The 20,761-nt window shown below is 40.9% G+C and overlaps 1 protein-coding gene across 1 annotated transcript in view; it reads left to right on the forward strand.

The window, feature by feature from the left end:
• Nucleotides 1-1,671: 1,671 nt before the first annotated feature.
• The window catches only part of LOC133397439 (transient receptor potential cation channel subfamily M member 7-like), an 83,785-nt gene continuing 64,695 nt past the window's right edge, over nt 1,672-20,761 (forward strand). The window contains 1 exon segment of the mRNA XM_061668334.1: nt 1,672-1,840. Coding sequence (XP_061524318.1) covers nt 1,838-1,840 — 3 coding nt within the window. The 5' untranslated portion in view covers nt 1,672-1,837.

The following is a 20,761-nucleotide window of genomic DNA, read 5'->3' on the forward strand; positions in this document are numbered from 1 at the left end:
GTCAACATATCTTTGCCTACACATTCTGCCTTGGCGATGACTGAACACATGATAGAAAGCACTTTACTATATTTAGTGTGTTTCATCTCGGGTGGGCTAGGGCAGGCTAAGTAAAATACTAGCAGCCCACACAATGATACATTTTTGATAACTTTGGATTTCTGTCTTGGCTGTTTTTATGATGTGATTTGTGCATTGCCTTATATTAAATTAACACATGTAAAGTGTTTTGTTGTGAATGTCTTCCACACAGCCGAACAAAATGTTTAAGTAAGAGTGTCTGTAGTGTGCCAGTGTTTATTTTCATTGGCCAACCCTACAAACTTACCCGGACAACAAGGGATGACACAAACGTGACCAGGAAATGGATTCCATAATAATAATAATGCATTACACTTATATCGCACTTTTCACAGTACTCATATATACTTTACAACTGCGCACATTATTCATTCACTCCACAGTGAGTGCTCTTAGTGTAGCCACAGCTGCCCTGGGGCAGTCTTGACATGACCCTGGCTGCCATTCTGCGCCTACGGCCCCTCCAACCACCACCAAATATCCAACCACATTCATTTATGGGCAAAGTGGATAAAGTGTCTTGCCCAGGGACACAATGACAAGGCGGGGATACGAACCTATTGCAGGGCGTACACTTACCTCTGTGTAATACCGCACACAAATTATTTTTTTGTTAAACTGAAATGGTAGTGATGTTGCGAGATGTGGAGTCTTCGTGTGGCGGGAAATGAAAGGAGCGTGTCCGCAAAGCGCGCATCGAGGCTTGCTTCATTTAGGGGAGGAGCCGGAAGTGATGACGTACGAAGCCTCGCTGCCCAGCTGTACCACGTGACCGATTCGGCAAGCGGTATGCGTGGTCACGTGCGTCGAACCTCCAGGAGGACTGTGCCACATAAATATCATTGAGGCTAATCAATTACAAATTTATCAAAACCTGCATTTTCCACCGTTTCTTATTTGATTCAAAGGGAAGGTATTGTGTTCCAAGAAAGTAAGGTACAATGAAACCTCACTGGGATAGGAATAAAATACTGTAACCCAATGGATATAATCTTGCTCTTGAATGAATCACTTAAATCAAAAATGGTGATTTCTAAATAAGCACTTTCAATGCCCTCTTCCCGCTTAAGCCTAGCCATTTTCCAAAAGTGACAGAAAAAACATACAACCTGCCATACCAGCAATGCTGAACATCTTAGACAAACGGAGTACGTTCAAAGATAATGTGTTTGACGCTTAATGTGGGGAAATGACTTGGTCCAACATTGTTTTGTCATACATGGTCATTGACAAGAGCCAAAAAGACGCAGCACGTCACCTATGTGGTTAAGCTACAGCTGCCTGTGATTATGCACGCGGCCAGCAGGTGGTTTGGTGTGCACATGAAGCATCAAGAAATGAACCATTACTCGAAGCTGCAATGTCTGAAGTATTATGAAGCTTCATCCATTTTAAAAATGGTATTTAGTATCTTTTTTTCGTGTACGTAGCCTTCCTTGTAACGTTTTAGCACAAAACGTCACTTGGGGTCGTGGGTGGCCTTCACCAAGTAGAGTAAAACAAAGGCATGTGGCAGCAGGCTCCTCCCCGCGCATGTGACAGTGGGAGCTGGGCAGGCTGCCTCAGCCTCTTCGTCACGCCGCGTCAGTCGAGAGTCGCACAATTATGAAAAAGCAACCTTCCGTTGGAGCTGCAGCCGAAGCGGATCTCTCCAGCGTTCACCGGGTTTTCCCTCCGAGGCGACTAACACAGAGCTCCGCCGATAGATGGCTAGAAGCCACGACGCAGCTCCCCCTGAGTCTCAACGGTGACGAGAATGGTACGTGGCCGCTTCCTCGTCTTGAAGCCCGCCTTTGGGGCGCATTTGTCGGGTTGTCAAATCGGCGCCTGCGGGTCGTCGTGACTTGAGCGCGGAACGGTAGCGTCAGGTCCACCCTTGCATGCGTTTGCCTCTCAGGGCTCTGGAGTGAGCTCGCCTGTTTGTTGACACTCCGACTGATAACACGCCGTGGCGTTTGAACACCGTAAAAAGGCTGCGCGGTAAACGTGCTGCGTGAAAAAGCCTTACGCATACCCCCCTCAACACGGGGTGCATTCGAGCAGGCTAAGTGGCTAGCTCGGTAGCGCTACATGCTAACTAGCTTACCACCGCAGCACTGACGTTCGAGGCGGTGTCAACAATAACGTCGGTCCGCAATTTGGACCAAAGATGTTGACTTACGCAGCGACACATTTGTGAGCCGAAAGACTAGTTGTGATGGCCGCTGAGCAGTCGTCGTCACCGCGACTTGAGATACCTGACTCGTTTTGTTCCGTCACGGCGGTCGAGAGGTGCTCAGACCCCCGTTCGAGCCGTGCACTCCCGCCCCGGACTCTTCGCTCTGGGCAGTGTCCTTGCCTGGAGAGCATATTTGTCATTTAGTTCTCTCAACTTTTACATATATTTGTCACAAATTAAGCCTTTATAGAGATATAACAGCCAATTTTGATTGACGCTGTCAGAGTTATCAGTTTCTTTTGTGCTTGTGGTTCACATTTGTTAAGAATTTCAAAACATTTGCTATTGACAGTCACCTTTGCGGGTTTTTTTTCCCCCCATGCAAACATATCCACGACCAAAGATGTCAAAAGTAAAAGTATTGATACTTGGGGGAAAAAAACACTGGTGTAAAAACAAAAAACTTATACACTAGTGAGATGGTTGTATCCATCCAGAAACTAATAATAATAATACTTAATAATAATAATTTATTACTCTTATATAGCGCTTTTCTAGGCACTCAAAGATGCTTTAAAATTGCACGCATTATTCGTTCACTCCTCAGTCACACCCTGGTGGTAGTAAGCTACTTGTGTAGCCACAACTACACTGGGGCGGTTTGACGGAGGCTCTGCTGCCATTCCGCGCCTACGGCCCCTCTGACCACCACCAAACATCCAACCACATTCACTCATCAATGATGATTATCATGCTCTCTCTGGGCGCAACAATAGACAACACAAATGAAAAGACAAGCATGTATTTTTACTATTGAAATAGGTATATACAGCACAACATCCATAGTTAAAAATATATTTTTTTAAAGGAAAGCTAGATTTGTTTCAAACATATTTATTTAGCCTTTGCCAACTGGGATGAGGGGGCGGTTGGGGGTTTGCTTGAAACTTGTCAAATAAGTAAATTATGGCTATTTTCAGTTTCATCTGTGCTAACTAGTTCATTACACTCCATTTGTAACCTTGGAATGTCATAAAGGGAGGAGCCCCTCTGTAAAGTAGATAATGAACTCAATTGGTCATTGATTAATCATTAATTAAATGCTGGTTCCAAACAGTAAACCTTTATTAACCGTGCAGGCAATGTTTCAAGTAACCCTTTAACAGTCAGCGTAAAAATAAATGAGCCACGTTTAATCAGGAAGGTGTAATGCCTCGGACGTCTCCTTTTTTATTTTAATTTTTTTTAGCATTCTTAGTGTCACACAAGCGTGAAAATATGTTCACAACTGTAGGGCTGCAGCACAAGGATTAATTAATTGAATAACTTGAGTGATTCGATTACAAAAAAAAAAGGTTTCAGAAAAAGCTCCCCCTCAAAATAGGAATAATTTTTCCTCATGGACTAATCTTATTGTAAGTGTGGAGTTTGCAGTGTAGTGTATGATTGCCAACAAAAGGTAACGTATTAATGTTAGTAGATGTGAGCTGGTATCAGATTTTGACAGTATGGTGACCTTGAGCAAAAATATTCCAGTATCGCAATTACAGCTCTAAAATGTATTATTTGAAATATTTGGGTAAATAATCTTTTCCATGAAGAACAATTTATTGTATTTTTAAACAAAATATATAATAATTCGGTACAGTAATAAAAGTGTCACTTGTTAAAATAAATGGATAAATAAATGCAGTACTGTACCTTAAGTGAGCGAAACCTGCAGGTCAACAATAAAAACAAACACTTGAAATCGTTCTGTAAAAAAGAAAAGAAAAACCCTTCAAAATTAAACAAAATGATATGCAATGTGATATAAATGTCTAAAACCCACAGCACAACAACAAAATAATTTTTTTTTCTGTTAAAACCCCTTAGAAATTAAATGCAGTAACTTAAGATGTATAGATCCAATTTATTGTTATTTATTATTATTACGTTATTTAAACAACATGCTGCTGTTTTTGGAGACTTGATGTGGCTGCACCTTTGCTACTATTGTCCTAAAAAAAAAAAAAGAGCAATACAGACAGACATGACCCTAAATGTGTACAACAGTTAACACTGTTGCAAATAAAATGTGCTTTGGAAATATTGTACTGGAATAAACATAAATTTAACACAGTATTACATTATCTGATTGATTTTATGGAAAAAGAAATACCACCACACTTCATCCACACACTAGGAGTGCGAGTTAGTGTCAGGAGTTGCCTGCATATTCACTATGCACACATGCTGTCCAGGATGTCTGGCTGCAAGAAGCCAATCATATTGCAGCGGGACTTATCCTGCTTAGAACTCAATTGGGATTCATAATGTGTACACTACACATTGGCGGTAACCTGCACTTTCTTTGAAGACTCACCAACAAAAAAAATAAGTAAATAAAACAACTGCTATGTATTACCTGTTTTAGCTTTCTTGAGATAGTGACATTTTAAAACTGTGGTATGCCTTCAAACCAGTAACTAGCCCATGCGTAGATGTTCAAGTAATTTAATATAGCATACGATCCTATGACATAAATAATGGGTGCTAACTTACTGTAATTAAATTACTTTATTGTAATTACATTACTTCACACGCACTGGAACTTTAGAGCATGATTCGACAGAACGCCGGTACAACTGTTAGCGCTAGCAGTGGCTTGCTAGGCTACATTACATTTTGTTGCCTCTTTCGAGCCGTATCGTATTAAAACATACCTCAAGCAATCCTTGACTTAAAGTCCTATGCAGAGCACCGGTGACCACTAACACACGTTTTCCCCCATTTAGTTCTTATAATACACACGACGCGATCGATTGTTGTTGTTGTTGTCGTGGCCGTGGTAACGAGTGTATCCGTTTGCGTTGACAAGATAAAGCCCAGTGATCATAAAAAAAAAAACCCGGGATGAAGTGGTATCAGAATACAATATTTTATTGCAGTAGTCTGACTAAGTGCAATCGTGAAAGAGCAAATGTGTCTTGTCTGATCCACGCATTACGTGTTGTCTGTCTCAGACTTGTTGTCTGTCTCACACCGCTGCCGTTTTAAATATTTGTTTTTAAATAACTTTATTGGCGGTAAGATATTTACAGTATTACGTCAAAAGAAGCACAACAAGGCTAAAAATAAACTAGCTTTTGGATTCAAATATACCGTACACGATGGCGACGCGGAGTAAATGTCTTTTGCGAAGCCGATCAACGACGTCATTGATCGGATTGGCGATTTATGACATCAAAGCCGATCATCATAAAATGCTAATTATCGGTCGATACCGATCAGGCCGATAAGATCGGTGTAAAGTCTACTTATTTTACATAAGTGGTGATGTGGGTGTGTGTGTCTAATCAATCAAATTTGGGAGGCTTTTGCAAAACACTCTTTATTTCTGAAAATGTGTCTGAGTGAGCTGTTCTGAATTATTCCCACTTGTGACCTCACAGATGGACAATTTGAGGGCTATATGGTTCAATTAGTCTGTGGTGGTTTGTGCGAGCACTATTCATTTGCAGCCTGGACGCACTGGGGTGAACATCACTTTATCTGGAGGGAGACTGTCTTCAGAAGTTTGCAATAACACTACAAAAAGTCACGAGTTTGGATGTGAATTGCTTTTTGTGAGAAATATTCGCAAGCGGGTGTCGGAAAAGTGGTAAAGTTGGTGACCATGTGTAGGGTTGCTTCATCGCATCGTGTTATTCTTTGTCATTTGAGTATTTTGTAGTGGTGGGGAAATGAAACCTCATGAAGCACTAAGGCTTTCCTGACAATTGTGGCGAAAAAGATTGAAAGCTTCAAGGCTTCATTGACGGTGACATCTGTTGGACAACTGAAGCCATAGCAATGTCTAAAGAGCACGACTGAAGCACTGGCACTGTTTCCCATGACAGCAATAAATGTTCAGAAAAGTCTTTATGGTCATTCAAGTGTTTTGTTCATTCATACCTAATAATGACTATATCGTCATTACAATAAAATATGCAGATGCTCTCCCCCATACTCTAAAACACATTCCAGATGAAACCAAAGAAGAAATGAAACCCCATGAGTCAATGACACGCACTGAAAGACTATGAGCCAATGAAATGCTTCGAAACATTTTGAAGGAATGACGTGCGAAGCGTAACAGCGATGACGTTCGACGCTTCGAACATCATCAGTCACGTGACATTGGTGTTTTGATACATGCTCCGACACAGCGGTTCGAATCACTCTGCTTCAGGAAGAGTGACACAAGCTCTTAAGCCTCTGTATCATTTGCCCATCACTAGTAATTTTGACCAAATTATGTCCGAAGACTTTTACTAGGAAACATCAGAACTCTTTTTGAAATTGTGAAAAAAATTGCATGTCTCATTTAAAACTACTTCTGATTTTCCACACGTTTACATGGCATATGTCTGTTTATTATTATTATGGATGTGATCAACTCAATCTTTTAGCAGCCTGTGAACTGCTAGTAATTGGTCTTTCATCACTCTGTTGTGCTCTTGGGAATACTCTTGCTGTGCTTGTGTGCGCGCACGCGGGAGTGTGTGTGGCTGCGGCATGTTTCTGAGCTGTGTTATCTCATGCGCTAATCAATTTACACTCCACACACACTTGCTAATTTGAAGATGACTGATAAAGTTTTTTCCATTGGTCTTGGACTGACTTCAGAGCGAACTGGGTCACAGCCTCTCATTTTGGTTAATTTTTTAATGAGTCAAGTACAACAAAGCGAAGTTCCATTTTGGCCACATCTTCACATTGGAGAGCTTTTACAATAAGTCTTAGGGTACACACTCACACTCTCACACACACACACACACACACACGCACATATGTATATATTTGCATTGGATCTCATGTTTAATAAAATATTAAATTTTAATAAATTAATAAATCAGTGCCAGTGCGGGTTAACCCTGCTTCTCATTGGCCCAGATAACCATGGGGTCCAGATGTAGGATTGACAAAGGCATCGCATACTGTGCATTACCAGGATGCACACTTGCTTGAAGGTATAGCAGCAAGGCATGGCGTGCCAAACCACGCAGTGCACTGCTAAGCCATGGCCACAGGGAACAAGTAAAAGAGCTGTCACACTTTAGTCTCATGACTGTTTGCAATGGAACCCTTCAAAAAGCTACCAATTATTATTTGTTTTTTTTTTTGGGGGGGGGGGGGGGGTTAAAATGTTTTACACTAGTGTTAATCCCAGCAGTCCACTGTAACAAGTGGTTAGCATGTTTGCTTTACAGTTGTGAAAGAGCAAATGTGTCTTGTCTGATCCACGCATTACGTGTTGTCTGTCTCAGACTTGTTGTCTGTCTCACACCGCTGCCGTTTTAAATATTTGTTTTTAAATAACTTTATTGGCGGTAAGATATTTACAGTATTACGTCAAAAGAAGCACAACAAGGCTAAAAATAAACTAGCTTTTGGATTCAAATATACCGTACACGATGGCGACGCGGAGTAAATGTCTTTTGCGGAGCCGATCAACGACGTCATTGATCGGATTGGCGATTTATGACATCAAAGCCGATCATCATAAAATGCTAATTATCGGTCGATACCGATCAGGTCGATAAGATCGGTGTAAAGTCTACTTATTTTACATAAGTGGTGATGTGGGTGTGTGTGTTTAATCAATCAAATTTGGGAGGCTTTTGCAAAACACTCTTTATTTCTGAAAATGTGTCTGAGTGAGCTGTTCTGAATTCTTCCCACTTGTGACCTCACAGATGGACAATTTGAGGGCTATATGGTTCAATTAGTCTGTGGTGGTTTGTGCGAGCACTATTCATTTTGGGAGGGGGGGTGGGGTTAAAATGTTTTACACTAGTGTTAATCCCAGCGGTCCACTGTAACAAGTGGTTAGCATGTTTGCTTTACAGTTGTGAGGTTCCGAGTTTGAATCGTGGCTCTGGCCATCATATGTGGAGTTTTCATGTTCTCCGTTTTCTTTGGTTTTCAGTGAGAGTACTCCACCTTCCTCTCACATTATACCAAACACATGCATGTTAGGTTCATTTAAGACTCTTCATAGGTGTGAATGTTTTTTTTTTTTTTATGTGCCCTGCGATTTGATGGCGACCAGTCCTTGGTGTACCCCACCTCTCGCCCAAAGATAGCTGGGATAGGCTCCAGCATACCCACGACCCTAGTGAGGATAAGCGTTGTAGAAAATATGTCTTTATGGATTACTTGGGTTGTTCCAAACATCAGGTGAAATTTTCTTATCAGAATCATCTTTATTTGCCAAGTATGTCCAAAACACACAAGGAATTTGTCTCCGGTAGTTGGAGCCGCTCTAGTACAACAGACAGTCAATTTACAGCACCTTTGGAAATATATTAATAATCCAATCTTTTTCACTTGATTTTGATCAGCTGAACATCATGTAATCAACCCCGATTTTCGATCATGTGATCGGATCGGGACATAACGATAAGGGCTATAGAAAATGGACGTATGGATGGATTTTAATCCTATGTACTTCCACCATTTTTTACGATGGGTAGGTGTTACTTCAATAGGAGTGAGAAATATGGCACAAAATTATCCATCCATCCATCCATCCATGTACTACTGCATTTGTCCTTATTAGGGATGCAGGTAAACTAGAGCCTATCCCAGCTAATTTCAGGCGAGAGGCGTGGTACAGTACCTCCTGGACTGTTCGCCCGCCAATCGCAAGGCATATACTGTGTAGACCAGACATGCCCAAAGTCCGGCCCCCAGGCCAAATCCGGCCCGTGTTCATATTTCCACTGGCCCGAAGCCTCTGTCATAAAATCAATATGTGGCCCGGCAGTACAAAATACACACGCAATTTTATAATTCACCACAGGATGGCAGTAAATTTGTGGCCGAACTGTCACGGGCCGTTTTGCGCATGTTTTTTGCCCATTTCTAAAATGGCAACTGGAAGTAAGAAAAGGAAAGTTGATACCGAGGGCCGCCGTTTCCAGGACAAATGGAAGTCTGAATATTTTTTCACTGAATTTAGAAACAACTGCATCTGCCTAATTTGCCAAGAGACTGTCGCTGTGTTCAAGGAGTTCAATATAAAGAGGCACTACCAGACGAAACATGCTAATTTTGACAAGCTAACTGCGAACGAACGCAGTGGTTTAACGGCACAGCAACACTTTTTCACAAGAGCCAATGAGTCAAATGAAAATGCAACAAAGGCAAGCTATGAGGTGGCAATGCTGATTGCCAAGCACTGCAAACCTTTTACTGAGGGTGAATTTATTAAAGACTGTGTGATGAAAATGGTGGAGAACATTTGTCCTGAGAAAAAGCAACAGTTCGCCAATGTTTGCCTGGCTCGTAGCACTGTGTCACGAAGGATCGAAGAAGTTTCTTCTGATATTAAGAGACAGTTGGACGCAAAAGGAGTGGAGTTTGAATTTTTTTCGTTAGCCTGTGACGAAAGCACGGATGCATCCGACAGCGCTCAGTTACTGATTTTTTTGAGAGGAGTGGACAGTGAACTGAACGTGCGTGAAGAACTACTTGATCTCCAGAGCCTTAAGGACCAAACGAGGGAAAGATTTATTTGCTTCCGTTTGTTCTGCCGTAGATGACATAAAATTACAGTGGAATAAAATCACGGGAATTATTACGGATGGCGCACCTGCCATGGTTGGCGAGCACAGTGGATTATCAACCCTAGTGTGTAACAAAGTAAGCGAAGAAGGAGGTAAAGCTATAAAACTCCATTGTATTATTCACCAACAAGTTCTATGTGCCAAACATCTGAAATATGATCACGTTATGAATCCGGTAATAAAGGCTATTAATTATATTCGCTCCTGTCCCACCGGCAGTTTCAACAATTTCTACTGGATATCCACGCTGAATACGGAGATGTTGTGTATCACACCGATGTAAGATGGCTCAGTCGGGGGTCTGCACTGCAGCATTTCTACTCACTCAAAGAGGAAATTGGACAATTCTTGGCAAAAAAGGGACAACCGATGCCAGAACTAACAGATCCTGTTTGGCTGTCTGATTTTAGATTTTTAGTTGACATAACGCGACATCTGAACGCCCTGAACACAAGCCTTCAGGGGCAACATCCATTGATAAGCCAACTGTATTCACATATTAAAGCCTTTCGGACCAAGCTGCTACTTTTCCAAACCCACCTGTCACAAACGCAGCCCAATACCACACATTTCCAATCTCTGCAAGAAATAATGACGTGTTTTCCAGCGCACAATATTAGTGTGCAAATGAGGAGGTATGCCGCAAACATCTCATCTCTGACTGAGGAGTTTCAACAACGTTTCAGGGATTTTGCAACTATTGAAAAGGAGATCACGTTTTTTTCTTCTCCCGTTTCCGTGGGTCTCAGTGACGTTCCAGCCCACCTGCAGTTGGAGCTCATTGAGCTGCAGTGTAACACGGAGTGTCGCAGCCGGTACCAACAACTCCCTCTTGTCAACTTTTACCAGCAGCTGGATAAAGACAGGTTCCAAGAGATTTGTACATTTTCTAAGAAAATGTTGAGCTTGTTTGGCTCAACATACTTGTGCGAGAAGACATTCTCAGTCATGAACATGAATAAGAACCGCGTGAGGGCAAGACTAAGTCACTCCCACCTGCGTGACATCTTGCGCATTAAAACCACCGCTTTTGAGCCAGACCTGCCCCATTTACTGCAGTCGAGATCTCAGTTTCACCCTTCACATTAATGCAAACATGTTGATTCTGATGAATAAAGTTTGAGTTTGAGTCAAATTCCATAAAAATACTTTATTTTGCATTTCATTAATTTTTATTTTAACCTTCATTTATCCAGGTCAGGCAGTTATCAGATCTACCTAGCAGCAGACAGCATAGTAAAACAAAGTAAAGTAAAAATAAATACAAAAAAGCATTCCCCTCGTCGGTAGCATGTAAAATTAATGCTGGCCCGTATGACAATTTTTTTATGTCAATGTGGCCCCCTGAGCCAAAAAGTTTGGGCACCCCTGGTGTAGACAAACGCACTCCCCTTCACACTTATGGACCATTTAGAGTCTTCTAGTAACTTAACATGCATGTATTTGGTATGTGGGAGGAAGCTGGAGTACCCGGAGGAAAACCATGCAAGCACGTGGATAACATGCAAACTCTATGCAGGAAGGATGGAGCTGAAATTCGAACCCTGAACCACAAACTGTGAGGCACACAGGCCGAAAAGGGGGTGCCCCTCCTCGGCCAACAGGGAAGATAGCCCGCCTCTTCAGGTTACTTTTCCATCCTAGGATTATTTTGTGGTTTAAAACCATCCATCCATTTTCTGTACCGCTTAATCCTCACAAGGGTCGTGCTTGAGCCTATCCCAGCTATCTTCGGGCAAGAGGCGGGGTACACCCTGAACTGGTCGCCAGGCAAGCGCAGGGCACATAAACAAACAACCATTCGCGCACACATTTACACCTACGGGCAATTTAGTCTTCAACGATGCAGCTCAGTCAGGGGTTGGAGGTCACGGTGCCATTGGTCAGGGCATGTCCGCTACATGTGGTTTAAGACCCACCCTACATATGTGTGTGTGTTGGTGAAGAGCTTCCACACACAGTGAATCAAAAGTATGAATCCTGTCTCAGTGATAACTAATCAGAGGCAGAATAGGGCGGGTTATCGTTCCATACAATGGACGGGAATTTTTTCTGGACTCGATAAATTTTCATTGTTGTGGTAACACCCGCGGCGCTGTTCATGATGCAGCAAGCCGCTGGCAGAACGGCGTTTGCTCCGTAGATGCACAAAACTGGGACAAAGGGAAAGTTAACTATTACATTCCCTATTCTGTGCACTAACAAGCTAGTGAATTAAGGGCTGGAGTGAAAAAGCTCACTCAACCGCGGCGATATCGTTAAAACGTCAGCGTTCGGCGTTTTGTGTATGTTCCCTGCATAACACACAGACACATATGGGAAAGTTAACTGTTTATAAATCATAACCACAGTGGCACACGTTATCAATATTCAGGCAATAGTTGATGACTTCAGCGAACTCATTTTCAGCGTCATTTGATTGCCAGGTAAAGGTCCCACATCACATTCCAGCAGCTGGAGGGCGGGCTTTATTTTACATTTTATTTATCCTTTTTTTAACCAGGTAAAAGCTTATTGAGAGATCAAATATATTTTTCAAAAGCCAAGCGACAGCAGAAATCACACAGTACATAACGACAACATTCATACAATAAATAAAAATAAATAATAAAAAATAAGTGATATTAAAATGTTTGACATCTGATTTAAAAACAGTGACAAAGCTCAAATGCTTTCGAGTGCATAAATGTTTTTTTATTTTTTATTTTATTGATTCAAATTTGGCAGGCTTGAAGAAATTGTTTTGTGCCTCTTTCATGGGTGAATGACTCTATAGACCTCTGTGCAGGGGGAGACTTGGGGGGGGGTGGCCCGGGATTCATGGACAGACTGGCCCAGTTCATGCATTAAATTTTTATATATATATATATATATATATATTTTTTTTTTTTTTTTTTTTTTTGATGCTCTTTTGGATCATAATTCATGGAGTAGTTAATAATCTCAAAAACCTAAAACTACAAATATAAACAAAGACAAAAAGAACAGCGTAAGGACCATAGGTCATTTTACACAGGTCATTTTATTTTTTTATACTGTTTGTAAAATATTTTTGTGTTACCCATTGATCTTGTTCTCGCTCAGTATATTATGATGATAGCAATTTTTTTAGGACGATATATTTTCCCAAAAACTATCACGACAAACGATAGTATCGTTGATGTTTTTTATGCCACTGATTATAATGTGGTGCTCTGGGCGGTGTATGACAGTGTATAATTGTTTATTTGACCCAAAAAAAACAAAGCATAATTCGGCGGCACGTTGTACGACTGGTTAGAGCGTCATCCTCACAGTTCTGAGGACCCGGGTTCAATCCCATGACCCCGCCTGTGTGGAGTTTGCATGTTCTCCCCGTGCCTGCGTGGGTTTTCTCCGGGCACTCCGGTTTCCTCCCATATCCCAAAAACATCCATTAATTGGAGACTCTATTGCAGGAAGGCTGATGGTACAGATGGGGTGAAGAGGTGGAAGCAGGAATACCCCAAAAATAATTTTTCTTGCTCGCCGAGTGTATGTGTAAATGTAAGGTTAAGAGTTTTGTTGCACTGAAAAACATGCATGGTCGGTTAATTGACAGCTCTAAATTGCCCGTAGGCATGACTGTGAGTGCGAATGGTTGTTTGTTTCTATGTGCTCTGCGATTGGCTGGCAACCAGTTCAGGGTGTACCCCGCCTCCTGCACGATGACAGCTGGGATAGGCTCCAGCACGCCCGCGACCCTAGTGAGGAGAAGCGGCTCAGAAAATGGATGGATGGATGGATGGATGGACGATATAATGATATTAGCGCATAATAATTCAAGTACATCCTTTTTAGGAACAATTCACTTTTAATTCTAATTCTGAGAATAATGAACATTGACATTAAAATACCTTTGATACAAAATATATAAATAAAACAGACTCAGGCTCTGTTCCCAAAAATTGCACTTCTACAAACATAAAACATTTGGCACAGCAGTATAAACAGTCATTAATGCCTTAACAGGCAATATACAGCCAATCAGGTTTTCAGTTCATGAAAAAGTGCGGAGTAGCAACATTAATAACAACATAAGTAGATCAAAGCAACCCGTTTTGGTTCAAGTTGTGTACTACTTTTTAAAAGTCTGCAACCTTTCTTTAAACTCTGCCTTGTCAACATGTTCTATCACTACATCTCCTTACAATAGTAACTCTGTACTGTATAATGTGAGCATGCGTGCGCCATATTCACGTTTGTATTTGTATTGTTGGGCAAAGGGTTCCATAATTGCAAGCTGACGGGAAACGAGATGTCCCACAGTGTTTTTTGTTCCCAGATGAAGAAATTGAGTGGGATGGTTGTGTTTAAAATGGATTTTGTCACTTTGAGGTTTCAATTAAGTTGTTGTCTTTGTTGTGACTTCATACAAATTTGACATACCAGCTCGTTCGTGTTAGCGGGATGGCCGCGTTCATCTGGCTTGAATCCAAAATGTTCCCTTATCGTCGCCGTGGTGCTAGGCTTTGGAACTATTTCCATTTATGCCGCTCAGTTTTCTGTAACTGCAGCTGCCAGCTCGCCGTCAGTAAACTTAGCTTCGTGTACGCTATCGCCCACATTTCGTACGCACACAGACGCGCACATGGCCAATCAGACGGAGTGTCCCCGCTCTTCACAATCTCTGATTGGTTTAGAGACCACGATAAAACCCATCGTGTGTCTGCTTTCAAGTCGCGAAATGTTTTTTTCTTACTCAAATGACTGGGCAGCTGTACACACCCTCTGTTTTTTGTGGCAGTGCTGGCCTACCAGCCCACTGGCCCAACGGCCCACCGGGGATCTCCCCGGTCTCCCCGTACGCCAGTCCGCCCTTGTGCCAAATGTTTAATATTTGTTTAAGTGCAATTTTTGCAAACCGACCCCGAGTCTGATTTATTTATATTTGTTATTTATCTTAGATATTTTATTTATTGTTCTACAATACAATGCCAATGTTCAATGAGAATTGAAAATTTATTGTTCTTAAAAAGGTTGTACATAAATTATTATGCTCTATAATATCATTATATCAGTGGCATAAAAAAAACATTGATTGTGTATCGTGCTAGTTATTGATAAAATATATTGCCCTAAAAAATTTATTTTTCATGGCAGGCTGAAACATAACTTATTGAGAGAGAGAGCGCGAGTGAATGAATGACTAACACAAAAATGTACAGATTGTACAAATAAAAATCTGCAATATAGCAGGACCACAAAGCAACAACCGTCACATAGTGGAGGATTACTTTATCTGTACTCCGTGATGATAAATTGCTGGGACTCATTGTTCCAGGGATGGGACTCATTGTTTCCATAACATGTGCATCCTGGGTCTCACATAGTCACAACTGTAAAATGATCCATGCATCGATCATGTCATAATAAATGACATTTGAGGATACAGTGCAAAATTTATACTCCACACAGTGTCCACATTGCTGCTGCATTGCTTTCCTTGCTTTGCTTAGTCTCCTCTTGGATGAGTGTAGTCTCCTTAGAGCAGTAAATACAGGAGACCCTCATTCTTCATTGTTGTTGTGACTGATGCTGTATCAGTACTGTGCAGTGGTACATTTTTGTATCCGGGTTTTTACGCAAACTTCCAACAGTATCCACTGTTCTTTTTCAAATCTAAATTATGGAGGTGTTACAGAAAAAACTTGTGACCAGGAGGATATCTAGGGGGCGATGTCAGCCATGGCCTGTGTTTGGGAGTTTGATAGCTAAAGACAAAAACAATACTTACATGACCATGCAGTGGAAAAGTCGGTCTGTTTTTAGTATCTGGATATCCACTGATCTTTTTCAAATCTAAAATGTGGAGGAATTCAGGGCTTGTATACAGTCATGTTCACCATTATTGGAACCCATGAAGTTAAAGTGCTAAATGTGGAATATCTCCTAAAGAAAATGAATCAAGTGAAACAAAATCTTTCTATTGAGAGCTTCTATTTGATACAAAAGAGCAAAGGATAAACAGCATTGTATGGCCAGATGAAACAAAAATGGAACTTTTCAGCACTGCACGCAAACAGTATTGCAGATGGCGCAATGAAGCCTTTAAGGAAAAGAACACCCTGCCACCAGTCAAGTGTGGTGGAGGATCCATAATGCTGTGGGGCTGCTTTGCTCCATCTGACACTGGAGTCCTTGACAGTATCACAGGCCTCATGAAACCAGAAAGTTATCAAGACATTTTAGAGCGAAATGTCTTATCCAGTGTAAGAAAACTTGGTTTGAGGCAAAAATCATGGGTAGTCCAGCAAGACAAAGACCCAAAGCACAAATCGAAAAGCACACAGGAATGGTCAAAAAGGAAAAAAAATACTGTGTTAAAATGGCTCGTAAAGAGTGGTGATCTCAATCCAATTGAAAATCTTTGGGGGGAGCTGAAATCTGTCAATTGGGGAAAGAACTCTGCAAAAATTCAAGAGCTTGAACAAATTGCAAAGGAAGAGTGGGAGAAAAAAAATCACCTGAGAAGTGCAAAAAGCCTATAGATGGATACAAGAAACGTTTGCAGACTGGCATCGCTGCCAAAGGGTGTGCAACCAAATATTAAGGAGGGTGGCCATTATTCCCGCACAAGCTGTTTTCTTTTTTTTTTTTCTTTTGAAATTACAAATGACTAAATTGGGGGGGAAAAAAATTCTTCCTTAAATTGCTTTGGACCTCCAATTAAAAGATGATATAAGTTGGTTAAATTTGCATTTATTTCTGAAGACGATGTACAGGTTATGCAAAAAAAAAAAAAAAAAAAAAAAAATGAAGGGGGTGCTAATAATGGTGAGCACAACTGCAAATAGATCCGATCAGTGTATGGGCAAAGGACTTTTCGTGCAGTCAAATTCATGAGGTAGAATCATGAGTAGGGCTTAGTTATACTGTCAGGTCCATCTAAATGTTTTTTGTTTTGTTTTTTTTTTATAATTTTTTCTCTCTCTCTCCAAGGTTGCACAGTATAACTGCAGTTTTGACAGTTATGCAGAGAGAAAAGCTGTGAGGTGGAAAAAGTCAAGAGAAAAGCCATAGCTCACTGAGGCGTGTCGGATGCCCCAGATCCTCCCTGTGCTTATCCACGTGGCCCCGTACAAATTATTGATTTGTCATTGTTATTGTTTTCGTTAACATCTCTCCATCGCCATAAAAAGGTGTGGACTAGGTAATGCGGTCCAATACCATCTACGTGTGTCAAGATGGTTATGGTCAGTTTTGATCGACACCGTCAGAGTGCTATTTCATTTAATATTGTGGTTAAGGCTGGACGATCCATCAAAATTGAATCGTGATTTCCATTTGGTTTTTCACGATCATAAAAACATTACACAGTAATCAAAGAAAAATGATTAACGTGCCGAACAGCGGTGTGTGTGTGTGTGTGTGTGTGTGTGTGTGTATGCAAGTTCCTGCATTGTAAAACCACCCTGAAGGCACCTTGCTTGCTTGCAGCAAGCATGGGATTATGTTATGCTGCCCTCCCTGAGCGTGCATAAAGCTGTTCATTGACACTCCAGTTGGAGTTTACTGTAAAACTAAACACGCCACAAAAACTATTACAATCGTATATTTGCAACACATGGGTCACTTTAAAAATATAGCCAGTTTAATACTAGTACTCAGTCATTACACGATCAGGATTTTTTTGGGCCGATCACAGTTTAAACAAGCTGATAACCTATCCGATCACAATATTTACAGTGCTGTAAAAAAATACCGCCCCACTTCTCAAATTCTTATATTTTTGCATATAGTTTCCTCACTTTAATGTTTAAGATGATCAAATAAATGTAACTATCAGACAATTATAAACCGTGAATTTAAAATGCTATTTTTAAATGGTGACTTCATTTATTAAGGGAAAAAAAACTATTCAGTTACCTGACCCTGTGTGAAAAAGTAATGGAAAAAGTAATAGAAAAAGATGAGAGAGGCCTGTAATTTTCATCACAGGTATACCTCACCAATGAGAGACAAAATGAGAAAAACTTTCTGAGTTTTAAAGAATTTATTAGCAAATTATGGTGGAAAATATGTGTTTGGTCACCTATAAACAAGCAAGATTTCTGGCTCTCACAGACCTGTAATTTCTTCTTTAAGAGGCTCCTCTGTGCTCCACTCGTTATCCGTATTAATGGTACCTGTATTAATGGTACCTGTTTGAACTCGTTGTCAGTATAAAAGACACCTGTCCATAACCTCAAACGGTCACACTCCACTATGGTCAAGACCAAAGAGCTGTCAAAGGACACCAGAAACAAAATTGTAGACCTGCACTAGGCTGGGTAGACTGTATCTGCAATAGGTAAGCAGTTTGTTGTGAAGAAATCAACTGTCGGAGCAATTATTAGAAAATGGAGGACATACAAGACCACTGATAATCTCCCTCGATCTGGGGCTCCACGCAAGAACTCACTCCGTGGGGTCAAAATGTTCACAAGAACGGTGAGCAAAAATCCCAGAACCACACGGGGGGACCTAGTGAATGACCTGCAGAGAGCTGGGACCAAAGTAACAAAGGTTGCCATCAGTAATACACTACGCCAGGGACTCAAATCCTGCAGTGCCAGCTGTGTCTCCCTGCTTAAGCCAGTACATGTCCAGGCCCATCTGAAGTTTGCTAGAGAGCAATTAGATGATCCAGAAGAGGATTGGGAGAATGTCATATGGTCAGATGAAACCAAAATATAACTTTTTGGTAAAAACTCAACTTATCAGGTTTGGAGGAAAAAGAATGCTGAGTTGCATCCAAAGAACACCATACCTACTGTGAAGCATGGGGGTGAAAACATCACTCTTTGGGGCTGTTTTTCTGCAAAGGCACCAGGACAACTGATCCGTTGAAAGAAAAGAGTGAAAACGTCCTTCCATCCGCAAGGGCATTGAAGATGAAATGTGGCTGGGTCTTTCAGCATGACAACGATCCCAAACACACCGCCCGGTGTGTTTTCAAGGTCCTGGAGTGGCCTAGCCAGTCTCCAGATCTCAACCCTATAGAAAATCTTTGGAGGGAGTTGAAAGTTGGTGTTGCCCAGCGACAGCCCCAAAACGTCCCTGCTCTAGAGGAGAGCTGCATGGAGGAATGGGCCAAAATACCAGCAAGTGTGTGAAAACCTTGTGAAGACTTACAGAAAATGTTTGACCTCTGTCATTGCCAACAAAGGGTCTATAACAAAGTATTGAGATGAACTTTTGTTATCGACCAAATACCTATTTGGCACGAGACTGACTCCGACAATGACGAGAGGGAATCCGGCGTGTTTGATGGAGAAGTTGCCCCGCTGTTCATTTTGGATACAGAAGATGAGACCTTGATGGATTTGTGGATGAGGGTTGATCAAAAAAATAACGTGAATACATTGTTAAATACTTCAATAAAATACAACCGAACTCAGTTTTGCTCCCGCTGCCTTTTTAAATACATTGTTTTAGCGTGCATGCAGTGTATGTTTTATCATGCCTGCGGCCAATAATACGGTGCGCCTTATGTATGTGTTAAATACAGAAATAGACCCCGTAACTGAGACTGCACCATTCAATACGGTGCGCCTTATGGTCGTGAAAATACGGTAATTTTTGTGTGGCACTTGTGACATACCGTTGTAATTAATTAAAAATATGACTCCGCATTATGCTTCAACAAGCCGGTTTTATTATATCTCGGGAGCACAGTGTGTTGTAAGACACCACAATGTCATCAACTTTACCTTTTCTAAATTAATTTTTATATAATTATATTAATTTATTTGTTATGAATATTAGTTTTTATGAATTATATTTGCATTTAATTCAAACATTTTAAATAATTATGTAAATAATTTAATAAATGCCCCTTATCAGAAACTAACGCCGTTGACAAACACTAATCTTTGCGTCCATAGAAACAAAATAAACAAAAAAAAAGTCAATCCAGCCCTGGTTACTTTGGAGGAAGCCACCTCTGGCTTTGTATTTTCCCACCCCCATTTCCAGTGGGCACATAGGACCCAGAGCCAGTATTGTTAATGCACCAGTTTGTGCTGTTTGACAAAGAAGGACCACTAAGTGAAAATGTAGATGGTAAAATTTGCAATACAGACAAGACAGATGGCAATCCGGGATTACAATGGCTGGACTTTCCCTCAAGCCATAAAAACAGGTCATGCTACATAGGTAAATGGGGAGGGAGGTATGGTGTCATACGTCATTTATGCTTTCAAGGACTACAATTTTGGCTGCTGTTTGTGCTAAAGGACTGACCCTATATAGCCTCTGTTCTTTCCAATGTGGGAATTGGGTTGTATTGCGTCACGCAAAGAGGGCTGGAAGAATAATGGCTTCACTGGCCTTGTCGTGTGAGTGAAGCATGTGAGCACTAAAACATTTACTTCCTGAATTCAACTTGATTGAAACAATGGTGGGGATCCTGCGTTATATTTCACACGGCAACAAAAAAAGGATCATAAAACTCTCATTGCTGTGCAGTTTGGAAGATAAAAGCAGAGGGAAGAGGGAGGGAAGGAAGAAGTAAGTATATGTGAAGTGTATGTGTGTGTTTTTGGCAGGGCGTCCAAAGAGCTCGAGTCTTTTGTTGGCTGACATTCTAAGGTACCATGGTTACAGGTTAGCCCAGCTAAATCCGGTTTTAACACTGTGCTGGGCGAGGCAATTTTCAAAGCAAACTGAATTACTTGCAACTCTGATTTATAGTTGGGAATGAGCATATTACTGATAGACTGCTATTGTGGTTTTTTTTTTTTTTTTTTTTTTTTTCAGGGCCGAAACGATACCAATTATTAGTAGTCAAGGAGACCAATAATCGTTTTGCGGTAAAAATGAAAATATTGTAAAAATTGTAAATAATAAAAACATCAACAATTGACTTAATTTAAATACCTTTAAGCTTTATTAAAATTTTTAAGATTTGCAACGTTTTTTTTTT

The sequence above is a fragment of the Phycodurus eques genome, chromosome 2, assembly GCF_024500275.1.
Source record: "Phycodurus eques isolate BA_2022a chromosome 2, UOR_Pequ_1.1, whole genome shotgun sequence".
Lineage (NCBI taxonomy): Eukaryota > Metazoa > Chordata > Actinopteri > Syngnathiformes > Syngnathidae > Phycodurus > Phycodurus eques.